Source organism: Malania oleifera, chromosome 3 (assembly GCF_029873635.1).
Source record: "Malania oleifera isolate guangnan ecotype guangnan chromosome 3, ASM2987363v1, whole genome shotgun sequence".
Taxonomy (NCBI): Eukaryota; Viridiplantae; Streptophyta; class Magnoliopsida; order Santalales; family Ximeniaceae; genus Malania; species Malania oleifera.
In genome coordinates this window covers 23,316,503-23,342,582 of record NC_080419.1, presented here as the reverse complement: position 1 = coordinate 23,342,582, position 26,080 = coordinate 23,316,503, and the positions used below count along the sequence as shown (strand labels likewise).

General features: G+C 37.4%; 2 protein-coding genes across 3 annotated transcripts in view; one reads left to right on the top strand and one right to left on the bottom strand.

The window, feature by feature from the left end:
- LOC131151092 (mitochondrial thiamine diphosphate carrier 2-like) overlaps positions 1-4,157 on the top strand; it is a 28,135-nt gene extending 23,978 nt beyond the window's left edge. For both annotated transcript variants that reach the window (XM_058102285.1, XM_058102286.1), the window contains 2 exons: positions 2,822-2,971; positions 3,672-4,157. In XM_058102285.1, the coding sequence (XP_057958268.1) occupies positions 2,822-2,971; positions 3,672-3,890 (369 nt within the window). In that variant the 3' untranslated portion in view covers positions 3,891-4,157. The remainder of the gene's footprint in view (positions 1-2,821; positions 2,972-3,671) is intronic.
- Positions 4,158-4,254: 97 nt separating this feature from the next.
- LOC131151094 (uncharacterized) lies at positions 4,255-22,622 on the bottom strand. Its single transcript, XM_058102287.1, has 3 exons — positions 22,264-22,622; positions 7,024-7,148; positions 4,255-4,916 (listed from the first exon to the last, which is right to left on the bottom strand). The coding sequence occupies exons 1-3, from the start codon at positions 22,424-22,426 to the stop codon at positions 4,632-4,634; spliced, it is 573 nt and encodes a 190-aa protein (XP_057958270.1). The 5' UTR covers positions 22,427-22,622; the 3' UTR covers positions 4,255-4,631.
- Between the last annotated feature and the right edge of the window lie 3,458 nt (positions 22,623-26,080).

Sequence of the window (26,080 nt, the reverse complement as noted above, 5' to 3'; positions counted from 1 at the left end):
GAGAGACAATGCCTTTTTATTCTCCTTGGTTGCCTGAATCCCTTTCCAAGCCCAGAACTCCCTTTCCACATAGCTGACAGTTTTCCGGTCAAGGTTAGAGCCATATTCCAAAGGATTCCTAGTCCAGGAGCAGCGAAGGAGTATGTGCTCGACTGTTAGCCATGCAAAGAAAACACCTGTTGGCAATGGTCAGACCCTTTTTCTGCAAGTTGTCCAGGGTTAAAATCTTTCCGTGTGTTGCCTCCCAATCAAGAAAAGCAACCTTTGTAGGGGCAGTTATCTTCCAAATGTGAATCCATGGGAGGTTGCTGCGGTTTGATCCCATTGGAGAGTTTCCTGTAAAGGATCTGACTATGAAGACCCTGTTTCTATCTAAAGTCCATTCTGGTTGATTGGGAATGTTTTGATGTTGGAAGTTTTAGAGATTTCTGTAAAAATCAGTGAGATGGACTTTTCAATTTGCCTAATTTCTTTAAAAGAAAAAGAGCAAATCCTCCAGAACATCCCTTGATCTTATATCTGAAGGTGATGATTGATGAGGGTTTCCTCATCGCAGGTGAAGTTGTAGATGGCCATAAAACACTTGGAGCCTCACAGTCACGCCACACATCGAGCCAAAAGTGAATGTTGCTCCCCATTCCCCACTTGTAATTTGACAAAAGGGGAAAAATCATCCCAATCTTTCCTAATGAATTTCCAAACCCCTACACAGTATGGCCCTCTACCAGCCTAAGTTGTCCATTCTTTATGCTCAAGCCCATATTTAGAGGCAGTGATCCCCTGCCAAAGGTGGTCTTTCTCCTTCATAATCTCCACAAACCATTTCCCAAGAAATGCTTTGTTGAAAGCGTGGAGGATTCAAACGCCAATCCTCCTGTAGAAATAGATTGTTTAACCATGCCTTATTTGACAAGTTGAAAATTGTATTCCGCCCCCAAGCTCCTTCATAGGAGCCTCCGTTGAATTCCTTAAGTCTCTTGGCTATTGAAGCCGGTGAAGGAAGAAGAGACATGAAATAGACAGGAATGTTTGTCAAGGTATTTCTGATAAGAGTGATTTTGCCAACTTTTGAAAAGAAGTTCCTTTTCCAATCTGCCAATCTTTTTCGTACTTCTTGATAATGGGCTCCGACACTATCTTTTAATTTGGCTCCAGGGGGGAAGCCCTAGATAATTAATGGGAAAAGTTCCTATCTTACAACTCAGAAGGCTAGTGCTATCGCCAGTTAAAATAAGCTCACTTTGTCCAAGATCTGCTTTCAAGCCTGAGACAGCCTCAAGCCCTTCCAAAATGCATCAAAGATTGAGTATGTGGAGAGGGCCTTCACAAAAAAATGATAGTATCATTCGAAAACAAAAATGTGACACTTCCATGGACCTCCCATTCTTGTCCACTCTGAGATCTTTAAGAAGCCCTCCGGTAGCTTATTTCATTCAGCATGCGGCCTCATCACTTCCATCAGCATGATGAACAAGAAAGGAGACAGGGGATTCCCTTGTCTCAAGACTATTGAGGAGCGAAAGAAAGCATATGGACAGCCATTTATGAGCACTGAGAAGCTTGACTATTGATACATTGAGTGATCCAGCTACACCAACTCTCCTGAAAGCTCCTTCTCCTGAGAAGATACAGAAGAAAGTCCCAATTGATGTGATCAAAGGCTTTCCCCATATCAAGCTTGCACATCACACCACTTTTCCTTCCTTTTGATAGGAGTCCACAACTTTGTTAGCAACAAGGGCAACAGCCACGATCTGTCTACCAGCCACAAAGGCATGTTGGTGCTGCTCGGTGACATCTGGGATAGCACTTTATCCTCGTAGCAAGGACTTTGACAATGATCTTATAGATGCTTCCCACCAAGCTGATTGGATGAAAATACGTGATATTTTCAGCTCCAACTTTCTTCGGAATCAAGATTATAAAGGTGGCATTAATACTGTTCGCATATCTACCTGATCTAAATAATTCCTCAAAGGTGTTGATAATGTCCTATTTGGGAACGTTCTGGTTTGACTGAAAGAATGACAAAGAGAAACCATCTTGGCCAGGCACGCAGTCCCAATTGCAATCTCTAATGGCTTGAACTATTTCTGTTTTTTCAAAGGGTATCTCTAGCCACTCTGGTGGAAGAGCTGAGAGATCTGAATTTGATTCCATCCCCCACAGGTTTCCTGGCTTTGGATTCAGAATAGAACATGTATGTATATACATACATCAGGTGGAGGTGGGCTTGACACTGAGCTTCTGAGCTTGTATATTATGCCCAAGGCTTCAAGATTGCCTGCGCATTGCACCGGCAGGCTGCCCAGCCTTTTCATAAAATAATTTCTCCATATTTTTTGTATTACTCACCCAGCCCTCTCCACATGTTTGACCCACGTAGCCTCATTCTCAAAACATGCTTCTCTTAACTGCCCACCTCTTGTTAGCCACAAAATTGCTTGATTTTTAGTGCACTCCTGTTGAATTCAAGTATGCATATATAGCTAGAGAAGCATGATATAATTCCTTTTTGCTTGGCTAAGCTTAGTGTTTTCGATGGTCTGAAGCATTGGCAAGTCACCAGATCTGCCAGATCCAGATTTGGACGAGATGGTTGAATTGGATGGATATTGAGTTCTGACTTTGAATTGGAATCTTTTGGCACAACTTTTTTTTTTTTTTTTCTAATGTAAATTTTGCATTAAGATAGGTTTTATTTTAGATGTATTTTTCCCTCCTGTAAATTGAAATAGGAATACTGAAACAAGTTGATAATGCATGCTTTTCTTTCTCTTTTTCTTTCTGGACCTGATATAGTTTATTGTATTGTCTGCAGGCCTGGAATCGGCACAGATCTTCTAGCACCAGTGTAAATGGTACAGATGATGGCCTTTCGAGCTTTCAGCTTTTTTTGTGTGGTTTAGCGGCTGGCACGTGCGCCAAAACAGTGTGCCATCCACTTGATGTGGTCAAGAAGAGGTTCCAGGTAGATCTCCTACCATTTTGAATTATTTGTTCTCTTTGGTAAGAACATCTAAGGCATCAAGGATGCTTTTGTCATGCAATGCCATGCATATGAGCCAATTATTGGGGGAGAAGAATGGGAAGATATTGAAAATGTCTTCACCTATTTTTCCCCTTGCAAAACCTTTATGAGAATCTGGATATCTTTGGGTATTGTAGTGCAAATCTATTAAGGAGTCAAAAGTAAGCTTGACTTTTGGCTGGCCTAGAATAAACTAGGCTTTTTCCTACAGATGCGTCTCTAATTCCGGACAGTTTCTATAATCTACATTAGGGATGGACTTGCGATCATGTGGTCCCTTGGTTGAACCATTCATCCTTCACCATCATCCATTGAGAACTTTTTGCCTTCTAATTGTGTTGGCGAGTGAAATAAGTAAACCTAAATCAATTTGGAATGATCTTTGAAACTGCAGTCTATTGAGTTTTGTTGTGCAACTCCTGCCTATTCAAGTTGTCATAAAGTTAAGTTTTCTCAAACTAAATTTTATCTTGTAGTCAAGTGGAAAAGCACTTTTGTTAGAAGGCTCTTTAAGTTCACGTTTCAGCTAGTTCTTACATACTAGGCCATTGCACCATGCTTTAGTTTTGTAATTCTTGTTGGTATGGTTCCTCTGGCAATTGGGCTTTTATGCTGATCATATTTCTTCTCTGTTGTTCAGATTGAAGGACTACAGAGGCATCCGAAGTATGGGGCAAGAGTTGAGTTCCATGCTTATCGAAGTATGTCTGATGCCCTAAGCAGGATCTTGCGAAGTGAGGGTTGGGCTGGCTTTTACAAGGGCATTGTTCCTTCAGTTGTCAAAGCTGCACCTGCTGGTGCTGTAACATTTGTGGCATATGAATATACATCCGACTGGCTAGAATCCATCTTGACTTGAGGCTGACCCCATTTTGTTTTCACCCCACTTTTGGGTTAAATCTCATTCATTTCTTTTTTTCCTTTTTCTTTGTATTTGAATTTTGGAAGGCTCATTTTTTATTCCATTTGATTTAGTTATTATTTATAGGCTAAAGTCTATAGCTGTAGCAGGGCATAATTTGAATTTAGGGAGAGAGAGGACATGTTTAATCACATGCAACTGTATCCGGGAATTGTATCTTTTCCATCAATGATAACGTGTTAAAAATTAAATTTTAAATTTCAATAACCTTATATTTGGAGGGATTTTAAATTTAAATTTATATTAAATAATATATATATATATATTTGTTCAAACTCACCCAATTCAAAATGGTCCCAAATTGAAAAAGCATGTCATACTCTTATTTAATGAAATTGAAAAAGCATGTCAAGCATTTGGTCAAATTAATGCACAAGATAGCATTACACCTCATGCTCTCAAAACAATTCAGCTGGGAATTTCAAGTATCCATACGCATGTATCCTCCAAAACTCTTAATTTCAAGTATGACTGTTTGGTTGGGGCAAAGATCTTGAGCCAGTTGAATTAGTTCCACTTCCCCCAAGTATATGGGAATTGTCAGGACAAAACTTCCTACACGTTTACAAAAGCTCTGCACATAAACTCAACATTTTACTCAGATGCAGTTGAATGAAGAGCCATCTCTTCATCTCTACAGAATCTCATACATACTGCAATTGAGCAAACAAAGTCTCATTATTGATCATTTTTCTGTTTGGTGGTGTCCTCTGGTGGCAGAGATATGTACTGCAGTATTCTCTGAATCTGTCCAGCATCAATTTGGAATTTCTTGGCAATCTGGTGGATTTCCATGGGTCCGTCGTGATCATCAGCCTTGCCTTGACGCAGGAGGATGATCTGGCGCATCTGTGCAACATTCAGGGTCCCCGCTGGAACAGATTTCTCCTCATACCTGCTGGACTCTGGTTTTGTATTCCGCAGTTTTGGCATGGGTCTATTGTACCTCTTCGCCACAAATGCCTGTGGGAGAATCCTTAAAAGAGTCAAAAATCCAACCAGTTTGATGTTAATGCAAAGAATGGTGAACTAACAGGTGCTGATCACACCACCCTCCCTCCAAACCCTACCTCCAACCAAAAAAAAAAAAAAAAAACCCTAGTGCAAGTCAAAAACCCAACCAGTTTGATATAATGCAAAGAATGGTGAACCAACGGGGGCTGATCACAAACCCAACTACTGCGTTCCAGATGATCATCCTATGATTTGGATTGTAGTGGACATGACTGCAAGGCAAACAATCCAAATAGATACTGGAATCACATAAAATTAGTGCCAGCATAGCATTTCAAGTCATCTTTAGTGAGCATTTCAAGTCATCTAGCATGTGAATAATTATTGCTATATTGGTCAGAATACTAGACAACTAACAAAATAACACACATCTATAAGAGTGAAAGTTGCATAAATTAGAACTCTAAGATGAATGAGTTGGTTATTGTGTGATGTGAGCGGAAATAAGTTGGGAAAGGATAGACCTAATATAACTTAGATCGAAAAAGTGAGCAAGAATTTGACAACACTTCAACTACTGTAAAATATTGCCCCAGACTGAACTGTGGAAAAGGATTCATGTAGCCAATTCACACCCCACGAGAGAATATTCTCAATAGTGTCTTCCATCTTACAATCTCCAAAATGTGGACCAAATGCACTTCGTTGACGTCGTCAACACCCCCAAATTGTATTCCATAGCAACCGTAAATGCACCTTTTGATGCATAAGGGGAGAACATGTAGCGGCTTGCCTAGATCTCGTATTTCCCACGTAATCCATCAGTCAAACCAACGATTCTCTTCTCAAAGTAATAGAGATAGCCTTTTTCTTTTTTTGGTATGCCAATCTTTGGTAATTTTGTCATCATTCCATTGTTCTCAAATGGGAAAAAAAATGAGGAAAAAAAGATAAGACACCTCCCCCCCAACACCAGCAGCCCAAAAAAAAAAAAAAAAAAAAAAAACACAAAAGGACAAGGGAAAAAAAAACAAAGAAGAGGAAAAAAATGATGGAAAGCAAATAGATCTTATTTGAGCTGAATGTTCACGCAGAAAACACAAAGAAAAACATCACATTGACCGACTAAAGCGAGTGAATTTTCTCTTGCCACCCTTGGTATTGTTGTTACCAGAGGCAAATGTTGATCAAAAAATACAAGAGGCCCTAAGTTGTGAAAACGGTGTAGCATAATAAGATTTCAGAACTCTGAGGGAGCCATGAGCTTCTTTAGTTTGTAACCCTCCTCTACATTTGCCCCTGGTAACAACAATACCGAGGGTGGCAAGAGATAATTCACTTGCTTGCAACCAAATGAAAAAACTGCCTTCAAAATGCATGAAGAGTCAAATATTGCAAGAATAAATATGTTGATGAAAAATGCAAGTCATATTTTAAATCTGTGAGGCCATTATGCCATAAACAGAAGCACTGCAACAAGACCTTTATAAGTCTCTGACCCTCTGAAGTTCAACCAGGAGAATATATACAGCTGTATGAAACCGTATGTGCTTTCTACACTACATAGGGCAGAACAAGCCAATAGCAAAATAAAAGCAGAACAGTGGCAACAAATTATGTTACACAATTCATGACATAATCTCATCACACACGCGCACACACATGCATGCACACGTGTGCACACACATACTTTGAATTATAATCATTCAACTTAATTTAATACCAATAAAAAACAATATATGTTGTGACCCATATTCAAGAATATGAGTTGACAAATTGTGATTAACAGATGTTCCGCTCAGATTGACTGTATTAGGTTAAAGCGATTCCACAACCCAGTTTGCATTGCATATGCTTGCATAATTACTTCCAAATAAAAAATTTGATATATTATATGCTAATAAATTTCCTCAACAACAACACAGGAAAATTTGACCCCAATGTTGCACTCCATGACGTCTCCATCAAGCAATGAGAATATCAATGTGGATTTAAAGCATAAGTGCAGCACTATCAAGAGAAGATTAAATAAAGAAAATACAAAATTTTTCTGCCTGTGTAGTACTATCAAGAAAAGATCAAAAATAAAGAAAATCAGAAATTTTCATTAACTCACCTCATCCATCTCAAGTTTCCCTCCAGGCTTTGACCTAATTCTACCCACCATTTGACTGAGCATGGCATCATACTTTGGATCCCGTTCTTCAAGAGTGCGGTCAGAATTATCTCTTGAGATATCATCTTCAACAAAGAAAAATGTATCCATCAACATGTATGAAAGTAAGGATTCTCATTGCCAGTAAATGCACAGGGCATATAAATAAAAATCATACATTGTTGCATGTCCCTCATTTTGCAGAGATCTTAAAAGCAAACATGATAAAGATTATATCATAGCTGGTGCAGCTGCGTTTCCTCTACCAGTGATGCAATAAAAAATTTCTCCCCATCAAAGAATTTCAACAATTAGTCTGGTTATCCAAGCTCTCAAAATTATGAACAGGTACATAAAAAATTTGCCTTTTACTTGTACATGCAGTTGCTATTATAGTTGTAAGAATCAATGTTTTGAAAAAAGGAGGGGGGGGGGGTTAAGGCAAGGTGTTTTAATCCTTATGAGGCAAGGCATAAACCTTAAGGATTGAGGATTAAGCCTTTGGGGAATTTTAATTTTTAGAAAAAATATGGAAAGAAAAATTACATATATTTTAATAAATAAACAAATGTTACATTAGATTTAAAAAAAACAAATATAATTTATTGGCCATTCTAGGAATAGTAACTTGAATTCATTGGGTAAATCATGCAAAGAGATAGTCATAACATTGCAAAGTTCAAATTCTTTTCATGATCTAATATACATCTCTCAAATATCTTGGAAATGTTGAGGTTCAAGAGTTTTAGAGATCAACTAGTATTGAGACATTCCTTACTATAAACACGTGGTTATAATTTTCTAAGCAAAGTCAACTTGAGATCGTGGTTTTAAATAAAGGCTGTGACCATTACGTCACAACGTTACATAATGGTTTTTTGGGTTACTGATACCGTTACATGCTGCGAAACTGGTGGGAAGAAAAATCACGGCCGTAGCGGCCGTTACGGACCGTGACTGTTACATAAAGGCCGCTATGGCCGTTACGCAACCACTACAGGACTATTACACCAAAAAATTCTTTTATTTTTTACTTTTTTTCTTCTCACTTTTTCCCTCTCTTTCATATATCATTCTCAATATATCAAGTGGCAAGAGGGGGAAAAGATTATAAAGAGGATGACAATGATACAAAATTTACTATTTCTTTAAATACTCATAATAGATGCATTAATTAACAATTTGAAAATACTAACTTGTTAGGAAAATATTTTATTTTGATAATATCAGTAATGTGATATTTGTGTTCAATATTTTTCAACTTCAACCTTATTTCTTTTCTAGCTATTTTATATTTATATTATTCATATGTTTTATGTGTCTAATAGATTAATAGAGCATATAATGTATTTTGTTTTATTAATTAATTTAGCACACATAAGAATTTATCACAGATAAGAACAATGAGAAGTATAAATACGCGCGCACACGTAATTTTTCTATCAATGGTGGTTTAAAACAAATGTAAACTCGTTGCCCTTACCAAATAACTTAGCTACTCGAACTAAAGGATCCAAAATATACTAAAACTCTTTCTAAGAATGGCTCAAAGCTTAAAACATGCAAGTAAGCTAATATGCACAAGGTTGTGCGTGCTTCAAAAAAATTCACGGCCGTTACACCTGCTTCCCATTATGTAACATCTGCTACTCCCACTTCTCGTTACACCCGTTACCATTGCGTTACGTCACCCACTACCACGATTTAAAACCATGCTTGAGATTTACACACCTGAAAATTTCTAAGCCTCAAATAAAAAGGTATAAAGGCACACCTTTTGTACAAATGCACAAGTCTTAGTGCACAACGTATTGGTTTTAGACTGTCTCAGGGCATTTTAGGTATGCCTCCTCTTGAGGTGAGCCTCAAGGAGAGCCTTGATTGAGCCTTTTAAAACATTGGTAGGAATAAATATAACACAAAAAATTATGTAGAAAATACTCCTGCTCGGCTAATCCAATTAGGAGTCACACGTGAGAGGAAGTAGCTAGTTTAATCCACAGGTAGGTTCTTTGGCTATGTTCGTCTTTGTGAATGTTGTTCCGATTCCCAACAATCATTCAACTGTTCCACTCACACATATTGAGACAGGTAGTTGTGATCAAGAGCTTTCAATAGAGGATCTAAAGGATTCTCAGCCTCAAAAAAGTATTCTTCCTGCTCCAAAAAAATTCTTGTATCTTGATATTTTTGAATGCCAAAGGTAAGGTAAGAAATTACTGCAGGAGGTGTCGTCGTAGCCATCAGTCCCTTTCGCTCGGGGGGGGGGGGGGGGGTTAAGAGAGACAACCATGATCGACAGGACCTCTTAGATGGAATAAGTATTAAATTAGTGAGTCTTTTAGGAAAAGAATTGATCATGGTTGGGTTTCCTACGACGTATGAGAGAGAGAGAGAAAAAAGGGTTCCAAAAGAATTGGGTTAAGAGTTGGATATGATACTGTCAATGATATCATGGTACTACTTGTATGCTAGGCTTTGAGGGCAACCTCTGCAAATTATGGGCAGGGGGAGAGGTTTAGTTAAGGGGGGGGAGGGGGGGGGGGGGGAGGTAAGGTTATTGTGTTATGAAGATTATTAGTTGAAATATAAGGGGTTTAGGGTATTTTAGGTAGAGGGGGATGATTAAGGAAGTTTTGGTTATCGATTTAGGGGATTTTAGGTAGAGGGGGATGATTAAGGAAGTTTTGGTTATCGTAATATTGTTTTCCTCCTAGAAACTAAATTTTAGAGGGTTGATTTTTGTGTGTGTTGGGGGGGGGGGGGGATAAGAAGTATATTAGAGAGCAGGTCTAGACCATGGAATGGGTGGGAATTCCGTCAGGAAGCATCTGAGGGTATTCCAATTTTGTAGGTGTTTTTTCCCTTGTTAGTGTTGTTGGGGGTAAGAGCCTAAGAGGTAGGGCTTAGTGGTGATTTACTTTAGTCTACGATCTTATTAGGCCCGCTCTTACATCTTAACTTTGGGATGAGTTATATGTGATGTTCAATCCCCCCCCCCCCCCCCCCCCCTCTTTTCTCCTAGGAGGATTGTAGGGAGACGTTTTAAAAGTAGTGAGATTTCCTGGGGACAAAAGGGAGAGGGAGGATACTCGAGCATGTGGAGTTTTGACAGGTTTACTAGGGAGTGGGGGTGTACAAAAATTACCAAAAAACTTAAAACTGGACTAAAAAACCAAAGCATTTCATGTTTTAGTTGGTTTTTCTGTTGTGGTTTTAGGTTTCAGTTTTAGTTTCTCATGTCTTTCAAAATTGGACTTTGGTTTCGGTTGTGCGAATATACCAAATCAAATAACTGAATTATATTCCAATTATTTACATTTAAATATTATGTCTACGTTTATTTGTTAAATAATTTTAATATTTTAATTTTAAAAAACAGAAATTGTTCATATAGATAAATAAACATGTGCCAAGGCTCAAAAGAAGTGAACACCCTCTTTGTATGGTGAACATCCACTTCTAAGCACTTTAGATTGCTACAGCTGCAACGCCTATTGTGAGTTGAGGATTTGTCCCACATTGGTTGCATAAAAGATGGGGAGTTCTCTCTCCGTTATAAAAATCCACCAAGCCACCTCCGTACATGCCAATTCCCATCATGAGCTTAAGCCAAGCTTCTATCCTGAACTTGGGCCTGATTTTATTAGCCCTTTTATCGATTGTTCTGTGAACAATGATGGTTTAAATGAACAATTTATTAAAGAAAATAATTAAAACTTAACCGAACTAATGAAATACCATTCATTTATTAGTTGAACCATTGATTTGCAGCTCAATATACAACAAAACAACAACAAAACCAAGCCTTATTCCCACTAAGTGGGGTTGGCTATATGAATCCTTTTCCGCCAATTTATGCGATCATGGACCATTTCTTTTGATAAATTCAAAGATATTAAATCCTTACTCACTATCTCCTCTCAAGTTGTTTTAGGTCTACCCCTACCCCTTCTACTGCCCCCCACAGTAACTAAGTCACTCTTCCTCACAGGTGCACTATAAGGCCTATATTGCAAGTGTCCATACCATCTGAGTCGTCCTTCCCTTATCTTATCTTCTATAGGAGCTACACCTAACTTACCACGAATATGTTCATTCCTTAATTTATCTTTCAATGTTATACCACTCATCCATCTAAGCATCCTCATCTCGGCAACTTTTACTTTTTGGATATTATGTTTTTTCGTCGCCTAACATTCTGATCCATATAGCATAGCTGGTCTTATAGCTGTCCTATAAAACTTCCCTTTCAATTTTAAGGGTATTCTACGATCACATAGAACACTTGAAGAACTTCTCCATTTTACCCAACTTGCTTTAACTCTATGCATTACATCATCTTCAATTTCTCCTTCAACTTGCATAATAGATTCAAGGTATCGAAATCTACAAGTGCTATTTATTTCTTCATAATCAAGTTTAACTTTGTCTCTAATATTCCTCCTATCATTACTAAAATTACATTTCATATATTCTGTTTTATTTCTACTTATCTTAAAGCCTCTAGATTCCAAAGCTTCTCTCCATAATTCTAACTCAGCCTCTACTCCATCCCTAGTTTCGTCAATTAATACAATATCATCTGCAAACAACATACACCATGGATCAATTGGTCCATCACTAAAGCAAAAAGATAAGGACTCAAAGCAGATCCTTGATGTACACCTATGGTAATTGGAAATTCTCTAGTTTCTCCATCTATAGTCTTTACACTAGTCATTACTCCATCGTACATATCCTTAATGACATCGGTATACCTACAACATACACCCTTTTTTTCTAAAACCCACCATAGAACTTCCCTAGGTATTCTATCATATGCTTTCTCAAGGTCAATAAATATCATATGCAAGTCCCTCTTCTTTTCCCTAAACTTTTTCATTAATTTTCTTAAAAGATAAATGGCTTCTATGGTAGATCTCCCAGGCATAAAACCAAATTGATTTTCTGAGATCTTCGTTTCTAACCTTAATCTTTGTTCAACTACTCTTTCCCATAGTTTCTTCGTATGACTCATAAGTTTAATTCCACGATAGTTATTACAATTTTGAATATCTCCTTTATTTTTGTATATAGGTATTAAAGTGCTTTTCCTCCATTCATCTGGCATTTTCTTAGTTTTTACAATTGTATTAAATAGATTAGTTAACCATATAATTCCATTTCACCCCAGCATTTCCAAACTTCAATTGGGATGTTATCTGATCCCATAACTTTCCCATTTTTCATCTTTTTTAGTGCAAACTTAACTTCGTTAACTCTAATTTTTCAAATAAATCTTATATTTTTAGTCTTTTCCTCATTTGACAATTCTAAATTTAAGCCTTCTATTTGGTTTTCGTTAAACAACTTACTAAAGTAACTTTGCCATCTTTCTTTAATATCTTCGTCCTTAACCAAGACAATATCATCTTCACTTTTTATACATTTTACATTTCCTAAGTCCTTGTTCTTCCTTTCTCTAGCTTTAGCAAGTTTAAATATATCTCTTTCCCCTTCTTTTGTACCTAATCTATCATACAAACTATTAAATGATCTATATTTAGCTTCACTAACGGCCCTTTTTGCATCTTTTCTTGCCTCCTTATATTTTTCAAAGTTATCGCTGTTTCTACATTTTTGCCACGTTTTATACCAAATTCTTTTTGTCTTCATGATTTTTTGTACATCTTCATCCCACCACCAACTTTCTTTGCTATTTGAGAATCTTCCCCTTGATTCGCCTAAAATTTCTTTTGCTATCTTTTTAATAGAGCTAGCTAATCTATTCCAAAGAGTATTTGAATCTATCCCATCCTCTAAGGTCCAATCCCCATCTTTGATCATTTTATCTTTAAATTTTATTATATTTTCTCCTTTTAGGTTCCACCATCTAGTTCTCCTACACTGGTTTATTTTATCCTTTTTCTTCCTTTTTTTAATGCATATATCTAACACTAAGACTCTATGTTGTGTGGTTAGACTTTCACCTGGAATAACTTTACAATCCTTGCATGATACACGATCTACCCTCCTAGTTAAAAAAAAATCTATTTGACTTCTATTTTGTCCACTTTTAAAGGTTATTAAGTGTTCTTCTCTCTTCTTAAAGCAAGTATTCATTATACTAAAATCATATGACATAGCAAAGTTTAAGATCCTCTCCCCAGACTCATTTTTGTCTCCATATCTGTCATTGGTTTTGTCTAAAACCAAACTGGTTAGAACCATGTACACCCCCTACTAGGGAGTGAAGGTCGAGCAACATTTCTTTGGATTCTGCTGTTTCTCTTGGTCAGTGGGTGGGGAGAGAGGAGTTGCTAGCTGTCTAGATAAGCTCTTGCTTTGTAGTGAGTTAGAGGAAGAATTTCCCAATCTTTCTCAAGTAGCTTTGTGTATAGTAATGTCTGGTCATTTCCAATTTTTCCAAAGTCTAGCAAGGTTAAATGGGCTACTCCTTTTCGATTTGTAAACATGTGGCTTGATCGTAACTCTTCCTATCCTTTGGCTAAAATACTTGGAACGATGTGTATAGGAGAGGGCGGGAGAGTAGTTCATGACTTGTGAGAAAGCTAATACATTTAAAAAGTGATTTTAAGAAGTGGAATGGTAAAGTTTGCGGAGATATTGGGGCGAATAAGGCCAACATTTTATGGGATACTGATTATTTGGATTGAAAAGAGGAAGAGGAAAGTCTTATGGAGTTTGAGGTGGCAAGCGAATGTCACTAAAAAATGAGAAAGCTCAAAACATTTAAAAGTGATTTGAAGAAGTGGAATGTTGAAAGAAGAAAGTCTTATGGAGTTTGAGATGGCAAGCGAATGTCACTGAAAAATGAATTAGAGGAGGTGGATTTTAGGGAAGTGTGGAGTTGGAGGCAAAAGACAGTTTATGGGTTAGGGAGGGTGATTGCAACATATAATTCTTACAAAGGCTGGCTAGTGGCAAGATAGGAAGAAATTTGAGAGGGGAGGCGTAGTTACTTCAGACTCTCATTTAATAGCTAATGGGATTGGTGGATTTTTTTTCCGTTCATTTACTGAGGAGGATGAGAGTAGGTCAATGATTGAGGAGTTGGAGTGGAGTCCTATTTCTAGCAAACAAGTGAGTTAGTTGGAAATTTGAGGAGAATGAATTAGGGCTGTTGTGTTTGGTATGGGTAGGGATAAAGTCTAGGATCTGGATGGCTTTTAATATGACTTTCTTGCAAGATTGTTGAGATGTGATTAGGGATGATTTGAAGAAGATTTTTAATGAATTTTACTTTAATAGGGTTTTGGATAGAAGCATCAATTCTACTTTCATCACTTTGGTGCCTAAGAAGGATTGATTATTAAGTTTGGCTAATTTTATTGCAAAAGTTCTAGTAGATAGGTTGAGTTTAGTGCTGGGGTATACCATTCCCAAGCCCAAAGTGCTTTTGTTACAGGAAGACAAATTGTAGATGCCATTCTTGTAGCAAATGAGGTAGTGGAGGATGTTCTATGTCAAAAAGAGAGGGGGTTCATTCTTAAATTGGAGTTTGAAAAGGCTTATGATTGGGTTTGTTCGAATCTTGGATAAGATCTTTGCTAGAAAGGGTTTTTGGGAGAGGTGGAATGCTTGGATAAGAGAGTGCTTGTCAAATGCTTTCTTATTAAAGTTACCAATGGTGAACCTAAGGAGGGGTTTAGGGCCTCTAGAGGAGCTACCGAGCTAGACAAGGGGGTCTGTTATCTCCTTTTATTGCTTGTTAACTTTTTTCTCTCTGTAGATGTCTTGAGAAGATTGATAAGCAGGGAGGTCTTCTAAGGGGATTCGAGAGGGTAGTGAGGGCGTAGCGGTGTTTCATCTTGAGCTGCAAATGACATTATTCCTTTTTTAAGGTGATCAAAGAGTCACTCTTGAATGTTCTATCCTTCAACTTTTTGAGAAGATTTTTGGTTTCAAAATAAGCTTGTGGAAGTGTGGGATTGCAACTATAATCTCAGTTCTAACCAGTCCTTGGAGTTAGCTTCCTTACCTAGGTGTGGTATTTTAGTGTGTCCTTTAGACTTATTTAGGGGTTCTTTCAAGGGATAATTGTTGTAATATGGATAGGATAACTAGGAAACACAGCGGAATAAATACAAAGAGTAAATGAAACTCAACTAGAAAATGATAAACCACAAGAACAACAACAAGATTTACGTGATTCGGCAAAACCTACATCCACGGAAGCAATGGCACAAGAATTTCACTAAGGAAATCTCAAAGTACACAATACACTTCTCAAATGATCACTCTACTTGTCAATACATGCGCAGAATGACATATATAATAGTCTTTTGAAGGTTTCCCTTCAATTACCCAACCACACCAATGCTCAAATACAAAATTCAAAAAAACTGCCTGTAGTCCAGGCGCACTCGTCAACGAGTACATGGGATTCGTCGACGATCCAGAGAAGGACACTCGTCGACGAGAATAGGGCATTCGTCAACCAGCCCATTTTCTGTTCTTGATATCTCTAGAATTCTAAGATTTTTTTACTCTCGATATCTACTCGTTGACGAGGACAAGACACTTGTTGACGAGTCCCTGCTGTGCTGCCCCCCTAATGTTTTTCTTCCTTCTTTGTTTATGAAATCCAAAGTATATGAGCCACACCATAAACAACAATCTCCACCTTAGTGATTATACGCCCCTTAGGAGAATCCTGAAAAAAAACATATCTAACTGCTTCACCTTGAACTTGAACCGCTCAGTTGGGTTTGTCTCCCTTCTATCAATTGGAGACATGGAGTAAGTCCAAGCAATGCTTGAATTTCTCAGAAGTAATTGATTTCGTCAGAATATCTGCTGCATTTTCAGATGTGTGAACCTTTTCCAACACAAGCTCACCCGAAGCAATCAATTCCCGAATCCTGTGGAGCCTCACATCAATGTGCTTGGTTCTAGCATGGTATATCTGATTCTTCGCTAAGTAAATAGCACTCTGACTATCACAATGCAGCACCACACATCAATGTGCTTGGTTCTAGCATGGTATATTTGATTCTTTGCTAAGTAAATAGCACTCTGACTATCACAATGCAACACCACTCCATCTTACTGTAACCCCGCTCTCTGACTAAACCGGTAAGCCATAAGGCTTCCTTTGCATTTTCAACTGCCATATATTCCGCTTCAGTCGTGGATAATGCTACTAGAGATTGTACCATAGATCTCCAACATACCGGTCCTCCTACAAGGGTAAATGCATATCCCGTTGTAGACCTTCTGTCATCCATATCTCCAGCATAATTAGCATCTACAAATCCCATAACTGAAGGACAACCTTATTGCTTGCCGAACATGATGCCATATCCTGATGTACCCCGTAAGTATCTGAGTATCCATTTTACGACTTCCCAATGTTGCCTTCCTGGATTAGAGAGAAACTTACTTACCACACTCACAACATGAGCCAAATCTGACCTCATACACACCATGATATACATTAAACTCCCCACAGCACTAGCATAGGGGACCTTTGACATGTCTCGGATTTCCTCATCCGTACTTGGGCAACCTACTGTAGACAACTTAAAATGATTTGCTAAAGGAGTACACATCGGTTTTGTATTAGTCATGCTAAACCTCTACAACACCTTTTGTACATAACCGCCCTGAGATAGCCATAACCTCCTTGCAGTTCTGTCCCGACGAATCTCCATCCCAAGTATTTTCTTGGCTGAGCCAACATCCTTCATGTCAAATTCCTTATACAACAGGTCCTTTAACTGATTCACCTCAGTTAAATCTTTTGCAGTTATCAACATGTCATCGACATACAATAACAAGAAAATAAGAGAACCATCCTCAAGCTTTTTCACATATACGCAGCAGTCATACTCACACCTTTTGTAGCCAATCTTGATCATGTAAGAATCAAACCGTGTATACCATTGCCTTGGAGACTGTTTCAGCCCATAAAGAGATTTCTTCAACCTGCAAACTAAATTTTCTTTTCCCGATTCAATGAATCCCTTCGGTTGTACCATGTAAATTTGTTACTCCAAGTCACCGTGAAGAAACGCTGTCTTTACATCCATTTGTTCCAAATGAAAATCATAATGGGCTACCAACCCCAATACAATTCCTATAGAAGTATGTTGGATCACTGGAGAAAAAATCTCATCATAATTTATCTCCTTCTTCTGTGAGTGTCCTTTTGCCACCAACCGTGCCTTGAATTTCTTTCATTCCTTTTCTGAAATTGTCTCCTTCTTATATACCCATTTGCGACCTATTGGTCTCTTCCCATCTGGAAGCTCCACCAAATATTAAGTTTGGTTTTTATGTAGTGATTTCATCTCCTCAATCATCGCACCCATCCACCGATCTTTCTCCAGGCCATGCACTGCCTCTTGAAATGTAGTTGGATCGTTGAAACAAGTAAGGAAAGCATAAGATACTAACTCTTCAAATCCATATCTTGGTGGAAGCCTGATAGTTTGTCTGAATCTCCGTATAGGAATATTGTCGACTTGCTGGTTTCCCGAACTAGAGCTCCCTGCAACCATTGGACCATAATCATTGCTGTTGCCCTGAGCTTCCAACTCCACCTGCACAACATGTTCATCACTGCCCCAGCTTTCTAGTTCCTATTTCTATTCATCACACTCTTGAGTACGCTTCACCATAGCCTTCTCATCAAAAACTACATCCCTACTGATCACCACCTTATTTACCACTGGGTCCCATAGCTTGTACCACTTTACACCCTCTGGATATCCCAAAAAAATGTAACAACGAGACTTTGGATCAAACTTAGACCTCTTCTCACTAGGTACGTGAACATAGGCTGGACACTCGAATACCTTCAATCCGAAGTAGTCTACTGCATTTCTAGTCCAAACCTCTTCTACCACTCTACCCTCTAGTGATGCCCTTGGTGATCAGTTTATCAAAAAATAAGCCATACTCATTGTCTCGGCCTAGAAGTTCTTTGGTAGCCCTGCATTAAGCCTGAGACACCGAGCCCTTTTAGAAAGAGCCCAATTCATTTGTTCTGCCATACCATTTTGCTGAGGTGTCCGGCGAATTGTAAAATATTTCTTGATGCCCTGCTCCGCACAAAACTCCATAAACCGAGAATTAGTGTACTCGGTCCCATTATCCGATCTCAAGCATTAGATTCTCCTCCCCGTCTGGTTCTCCACTTCAGCCTTCCAAATATTAAACCTGGCAAACGTATCTGATTTGTGACACATGAAGTAAACCTAGACCTTCCGTGAGTAATCATCAATAAAACTCACATAATACACATGTCCACCCTTTGATGCAACTCTAACTGGGCCCCAGACATCTGAATGCCCATAATCAAGAATACCCTTTGTCTTGTGTATAGCTGATTTGAACTTTGTCCTGTTCTGTTTTTCAAGAACACAAATCCTACAAAATTTCAGCTGACATGATTTCAAGCCCTTCAAAAGTTTCCTCTTGTGTAGTTCCTTCATGTTGTGTTCCCCCATATGCCCAAGGCGCATATGCCACAAGACGGTCTCATCTAATTCAACATCTATGGCTGCAGCTCTACCTACAATGGTAGTTCCCTGTAATATGTAGATATTCCCATTTAGTTTCTGCCCTTTCATTACAGTTAAATTACCTTTCCATACCATCAAAACTCCACCTTTGGACTTGTAATTAAAGCCATTACTATCCAAAGTACCGAATAAAATCAAACTTTTTCTCAACTCTGGTATATGTCTTACATTACACAACGTTATTACAGTACCATCAAACATTTTTATCTTTACATTTCCTATGCCAATGATCTCGCAAGAAGCATCATTACCCATAAGAACTGATCTAGAATTCACTAACCTGTAAGTGCTGAACCACTCATTGTTCAGAGTCATGTGATAAGAACATGCCAAGTCAAGTATCCAAGAGTCTGTTAGATTATCCGACCCCACTGAAACAGATAGAACATCACCATCACTACACGCTGAACCTCCTTCTTGAAGAACATTCATAGATTTTGAAATACCCTCATGTTTCTCAAAATTTTCTTTCTTCCAATCCGGACACTCCGCTTTCACATGCCCCTTTTTACTGCACTTGTAACACCGGATTTCTTTCTTCTTCTTGGATTGATTTCGGGATTTTTGACTTGATCCATGTTTGGATTTTCCTTTGCCTCGCTCATTATTACCCTTTACCACAAGTCCTTCTCTTTCATCACATATTTTTAATCTTTGATAAAAATTTAGCAAAACACTTGTTACCACTTCAAGATCAAGAGTTTCTTTTCCCCACGTAAGAATGGTCACAAGATTTTCATAAGTATGAGTTGAGGGCAAAGAGTTTAACAACATCAAAGCTTTGTCATCCTCATCAAACTTAACATCAACTCTCATCAAATCACTAATAATTTGATTGAAGGCATTAACATGTTGATCTACGTTTGATCCTTCAACCATCTTAAGCCAATACAAACGTTGCTTAAGAAAAAGTTTATTATTGAGAGATTTGGACATGCACCGGCTCTCTAACTTTCACCATATAGCCGTTGGAGAATCCTCCTCCATCACCTGATAGAGTACTTCGTCGCCCAAACACAAGCGTATTGTGGAAGCGGCCTTTGCTTGCAATTCTGCCCATGTTGCCTCATCCATTCCATCCGGTTGAACACCAAGTAATGTCTTTCCCATTCTTTGTTGTACAAGAATGTCTTTCACTCTTCTCTACCATAAACCAAAGTTCCCGGTTCCATCAAATTTGACGATGTCAAATCTTGCAGAAGACGATCCCAATGCCATAACAACTTCACTCTGATACCAATTTGTTGTAATATGGGTAGGATAACTAGGAAACACAGCAGAATAAATACAAAGAGTAAATGAAACTCAACCAAACAATGATAAACAACAAGAACAAAAACAAAATTTATGTGGTTCGGCAAAGCCTACATCCACATAAAGCAATGACACAAGAATTTCACTAAGAAAATCTCAAAGTACACAATACACTTCTCAAATGATCACTCTACTTGTCAATACATGCCCAGAATGACATGTATAAAAGTCCCTCGGAGGTTTCCCTCCAATTACCCAACCACCCCAACGCTCAAATTCAAAATTCAAAAAAACTGCTCATAATCCAGGCGCACTCGTCGACGAGTACATGAGATTCGTCGACGATCCAGAGAAGGACACTCGTCGATGAGAATAGGGCATTCATCCACGACCCCATTTTCTGCTCTCGGTATCTCCAGAACTCTAAGATTTTTCTGCTGTGAGGATCTACTCCACGACGAGGACAGGGCACTCGTCGACGAGTCCTTGCTGTGTTGCCCCCCCTACGTTTTTCTTCCTTCTTTGTTTATGAAATCCAAAGTATAAGAGCCACACCATAAACAACAATAATTCTATGAATGCTAGGTTTGGGGATCCTATGGTGGAGAAGGTGTCTAGGTAGTTGGACTCCTTTCTAGTATCCCCAACCCCACCCCCCCCCCCTCTCTATATATTTTGACTATTTTTAGAACTCTTGTAGGAGTTGCTAGTAAAATTGAAAAAAGTTATAAGAGGTTTTTGTTGGCCAGGGGTAGGGGAGGAAACATGTCATTTGATTAGGTGGAGGGCTAGGTCTTGGTAATGCGGTTTGCAAAAATATTGCTCTATTGGGGAAATGGCTATGGCATTTCATTACAGGACTCCCTTTCGGCATAAGTTTAAAGTAAATTTGGCATGTAGGATAATTGATGAGATGGAAATTTGGGATTGAGATGTTCTTCTATGAATCCTTGGAGGTGTATTGCTTAGACCTACTCTCTTTCTGCTCCTAAACATCAAATATGTTGTGGGAAATGAGTCTCGAATTCATTTATGGGGAGATACTCAGTAATTCTGCACGTTGCATCTCTTTTGCTCGTCTATTTTATGTCCTTGGTGTATAATGAAGTCATTGCTTCTTCTCTTGTTTCCAATGGGGTTTACACTTCTTGAGGTTTCCATTTTCGTGGGTCTCTGAATTATAAGGAGGTTGAGGAACTCTCTTCTTTGTTGGTTTTGTTGGATGAATGTCATCTTTCAAACGAGACGGACACTCCATTATAGGGATTTAGATTCTTCAAGGTTTATTCTTGTAAATCTTTCTTTGAGCATTTGACTAAAATTAATGTGTTCTTTCCTCTTCGTTATAGTATTAAGAAAGCTAAATTCCCATCTAAGATAGAGGCTTTTACTTGGTTCATTGTTTTTAATAGAGTTTACACCAACAATCTAAGGCAGAGTAGGAGATTTTTCAAGGCACTATCTCATGATTTTTTATGTACTTATCTTTTGATAATTCATAATCTGCATCTCATCATTTTTCTCATTGCTGTCTCTCTTGGAGGATATGAAGAAAGTTGTTTGGTATATTTGGTGATGAGTGGGTTTGCTTGGAGGTGGAGGATTTGTTGACCATTTCTTTGACAGGATTTGGGAAGGATGGAGACATATTTGCTCCATAAAAATGTTATTTTTTGGCAATTTAATTTTGTGGGGAATTTGGTTCGGATGGAATGCACATACTTTTATAGGGAAGAAGGTCACTTGTTCTTTCTTATGGGAAAAGATTCACTATTGGACTTCACTTTGGTACTTTGTAGATAAATGTTTTAAAGGAGTGTCTTTTTTGGGTTCTCAGTGAGATAAGAAAGCAGTGTTATATTTATTGTGGTTCCTTCTTTCTTTTCTTTTTCTTATAAGAAGATGTCTTATCCTCCTTTGTACTTTCTTCTAAATTAAATATCTTCTCTCCTTTTTTTTTTTTTTAGTTAAATCTAAAAAATAAAATTACTCTTCTCCACGAAATTTAGCTTTCAGAGTAAGCGGCTGTTCCACAATCATACATTGAAACGAAATATTTGCAATTTTCCTCTCATGCACCTAACAACGTTCATTTCAGTAATCTCTGACACTGCCCTTAAATTTAAGCTATAGCTAATAACCATAAATGACCAATTCAGTCCACCAAGAGTACCAGTTTGAACATAATTTAAGACAATTCCATCACGAAGCTTCAGCCTCCAATTAATTCCCTACGGGATTACTCAGAAAACTCCGCAGAAGAGAAACAATAGAATTTTGAAAAACCAAACCTTTCTGTAAACAATGACAAGTTCAAAAATCAAAATTCTACCCACTATTCTTTTACGACATTTTCCCATAACTCAAAAACGACCTTTGAAATATCGTACAAAGCTCAATCAAAATCACTCACCGGAGCCAAGACCGCCGTTTTCCCCAGCCTTCGAAATCTCAACCTTGTCGGTGGGACCCGCAGGATGGCGGTCAACGATGGCCTTCTTCGCTGACGAAGACGGCGTCGTGTCAAGACTCGAACTCCGGATCCTTCCAGATGCTCGACGAAATGCCTGACCCATCTTCTGACCTCCAAAACCACAAAGAAACAAGCAGTGTGTTGGGGTTCTTCAGTAACTTTAAGCAATGTGCAAGGATAAGCTCAAATAAACCCTAGAAAGAAAACCGAGCTCTGCAAGCGTATAATCTGAGACACCCTAGAAGAGTGCGTCGAGCAGTGGCCTGCGGGCTCGGTCCGACAGACGAGCTTGGGGTGGTGAAGGACTATGGAGTTTTAAGCGGAAATGTTCAGGAAGAACGATTATCCACGTGGCTGGCTTCTATGCACCCACGTGGCAATTTCTTTCTCGTGACGTGGTTCTGCATGCCTGTCATTTTTTACTTCTTAGGGTGAAGAAGAACATGTATTATTACTAAAAAAGATTAAAAAAATATTTTAAAATAAATAAAAAAATAAATAATTAGAATTTTTTCCTAATTTATCTTTTTTTAAATATATTAAATAATACCTATTTATAATAATAATAATAATAATTCTCAGAATGATTCTAACGTAATCTCGCTACTTGATCTAACGAGATTTAAACAAATCTTACTGGACCAAGCAGCGAGATTTATCATGCGTTAATCCTAACGTTGGATCAAGCAGCGAGATTTACTTGTCACGCATCAATCAATTAATTAGTCTACCATTTAAATCTCGCTGTATCCAGCGAGATTTCAACAAATCTCGTTAGACCAAACAATGAGATTTATTGTGCATTCATAACAAATCTTACTGGATCAAGTAACGAGATCTATTATACATTTATTTTTATTATTAATAATTCAGAGTATATCATTTTCAAAAATCTTTTTTCACTATAATTTGTAACATGGATTTTTTCAATTTTTTGTTTTCTCCTTTTTTATTTAGTTATTATAGTAATAATAAATTAAAATTTTTGAGCGAAGAATTATTTAATAATTTAAATTTTCACATAGAATAAATTTAATTTTTGAATTTAATTAAAAATATAAATGTATGTGAAACGTGTGAATGTATACTAATAACAGTCACAAGTAAATAGTGCCAAAACTATTTATTATTGTTCATTTATTAACTAAAAATAAAAACTATTTTCCAAAACTAAATGGACACTATATGTTTCTAGAATTATTCAAACAGTTTGATACTCACAAAAATCAATATAATGCTCACAAATAATGTACATAGAAATCTTTTTACTTACAGAGACTGGGAGGTAGCAAACAGTGCAAAAATTGGTACTTCAAACAAACTAGAACTACACAACTCATCATTAGAACTCTCTACAAAGTAAAAATAATTTATAATAATTTTTTCCATGATTTTATTTCTTCTATTATCTATAAGCAATGTGAGGGGGAATCCCTCCATAAGAAGGACCACACTCATAAGACATGATGCCTGAGATCTACAAGTAGATTGAGGGAACCACAATGCCCACACATTATCATGTGTTGTTAGATGAGTTTGGTTTTTCTACAGAAGACTTGCAGGATCTTGTTCAGTCATACATCATATGTGTAAGTAGATTTGGGCAATTGTAACTATTGAAATGATGGTTATTGAACAGTTTTAATTTAAAATAATTTTGTTATTTGTGTATATTTATAACTTATGACTGATATATTGTTGACTAGTGACTCCCATTGCCTATATTCAACCATGCGCTTTGAGTTATTTATTTGTTGTTGAATCAATATTCTATAATATGAATAATATCAAGTAAGTATTGGAGCTCAAAATTTGCTATACATATCCGCTTTACAACTTACAAGGTCACGTTCTGGTTAACTAATTCTTAAAATATAATTAATTTATTATTAATGTAAAAAAATTAAATTATAAATTTATCATTCGTTGTTACAAAACTTAAATTATAATTTTCCTTTGTTGTTGAACCAACTTTCTATAAAATGAATAATATCATTTAGCGTGGTCTATGCATCAAATTATATAAACAATCATTACTGTAAAAATTTCGGCAGAGTCTCTTTTTAAAAAATAACCATATCTTATACACGCACCTATTCAAAGAAAACATTTATCGTATACAAACGATACTAGTATGCTCACAACCTTCATATACATTTAACGTATCAAATAACTGTGAAAATTTTGCAGAGAAAACATTTAAAAAATAACCATATCCCATCCACACACTTCTTCAAAGAAAACATTTTTCGTATACATATGATACTAGTATGTTCACAACTTTCTTACATATTCAACGTATCAAATAACTGTAAATATTTTGGCAAAGCTTCTTTTTAAAAAATGACCATATCCTATCCTCGCACCTGTTTAAAGAAAACATTTATCGTATACAAACGATACCAGTATGTTCACAACTTTCATACATATTCAACGTATCAAATAATTGTAAAAATTTCGCAGAGAAAACCTTTAAAAAATGACCATATCCAATCCATACACCTGTTCAAAGAAAATATTTTTCGTATACAAACGATATTAGTATGTTCATAATTTTCATTCACAACTTTCATAAACATTCAACGTATTAAATAACTATAAAATGAATAAATATTCATTTATTCAGTCCTGTCATACACAACTTTTAATCGGGGAGGTGGGAATAAAAACAACATTCATTCATACTTTTCATACACAACATTCATTCACATATACATATGCTGTGGAAAATGAATAAATATTCCTAATTATATACATAAATAATACAATGATGCTTTACAAATGAAAAAAAATAAAAAATACATGTTGTACAAATGAAAACTAAATAATAGATGCTGTACAAATGAAAAAATAAAAAATAGAAGCCTTACAAATGAAATAAAAAAAATTGAGCAGACTACTCGGTGCCGCATAGGGGTCGTCTCCGGTTTCAGGGTGGCTGCCGTTAGCGTCAGCACTAAGTCCATATATGAGGAGGGATCTGATTGAAAAAAGACTTTGCTGGTTCCCCACCCTCATCGAATATTCTCTCCATCCACATGTCAAATTTTCTTACCTGATGTTCCCTTCCCTCTCGCTCAGCCATACGCTTTAGATTGACACTTCGTACTTTTGTATTAAAGTTGTTGATCACGTGTTGAAGGCAGAATCGGTAGTGGCCACGTGGTGGTTGCCAATCAGGATTGCGCTGCACTGCAGCGAGAATTCCTGGGTGTCGATCTGATATAAGGCAAATGTTGTCCCTATCGGTAATGGAACAAAGACAACATAGAAACCAATTCTACGTGTCCAAGCTTTCCTCTTGGATAATAACGAATGCAAGGGAAAATATTACTTATTTGCATTTGGGCACATCACAATTAGGAGTTTGCCCTTGTACTTACCATACAAGTGTGTCCCATCCACACATATGACAGGAGGGTAGTGACGAAAACTCTGAATAGATGCTGCAAATGACCAAAGTACGGATACAAAGGTTGCAATGTCCTTGTTACCTAAAATAGGAGTCCACCTCCACCTGACTATAGTTTGAGGATTGTACACGCACATCACTTCCATACACTTCGACAATGTTTGATAGGAATTTTCCTAATCGCCGAATACTTTGACAATTGCCTTCTGTTTGCCCAACTAAACCTTCATATACGAGATCGAATAGTTGAAGCGACGATTTATGAACTCCTTCAATGTGGCGATCGATGTCGACACATCTCCCCCTATCATATTCACCATCTCCTTAGTAATGAGGGACGAAGTG

Bases quoted from the DNA above. Each gene is read 5' to 3' on its own strand.
- LOC131151094 (XM_058102287.1), bottom strand. From the start codon at position 22,426: ATGGGTCAGGCATTTCGTCGAGCATCTGGAAGGATCCGGAGTTCGAGT. The intron at 7,149-22,263 runs GTGAGTGATTTT...TCTTTGTTGAAG, and splicing joins AAACGGCGGTCTTGGCTCCG to ATGATATCTCAAGAGATAAT. The intron at 4,917-7,023 runs GTGAGTTAATGA...ATTCTCCCACAG, and splicing joins GGAAACTTGAGATGGATGAG to GCATTTGTGGCGAAGAGGTA.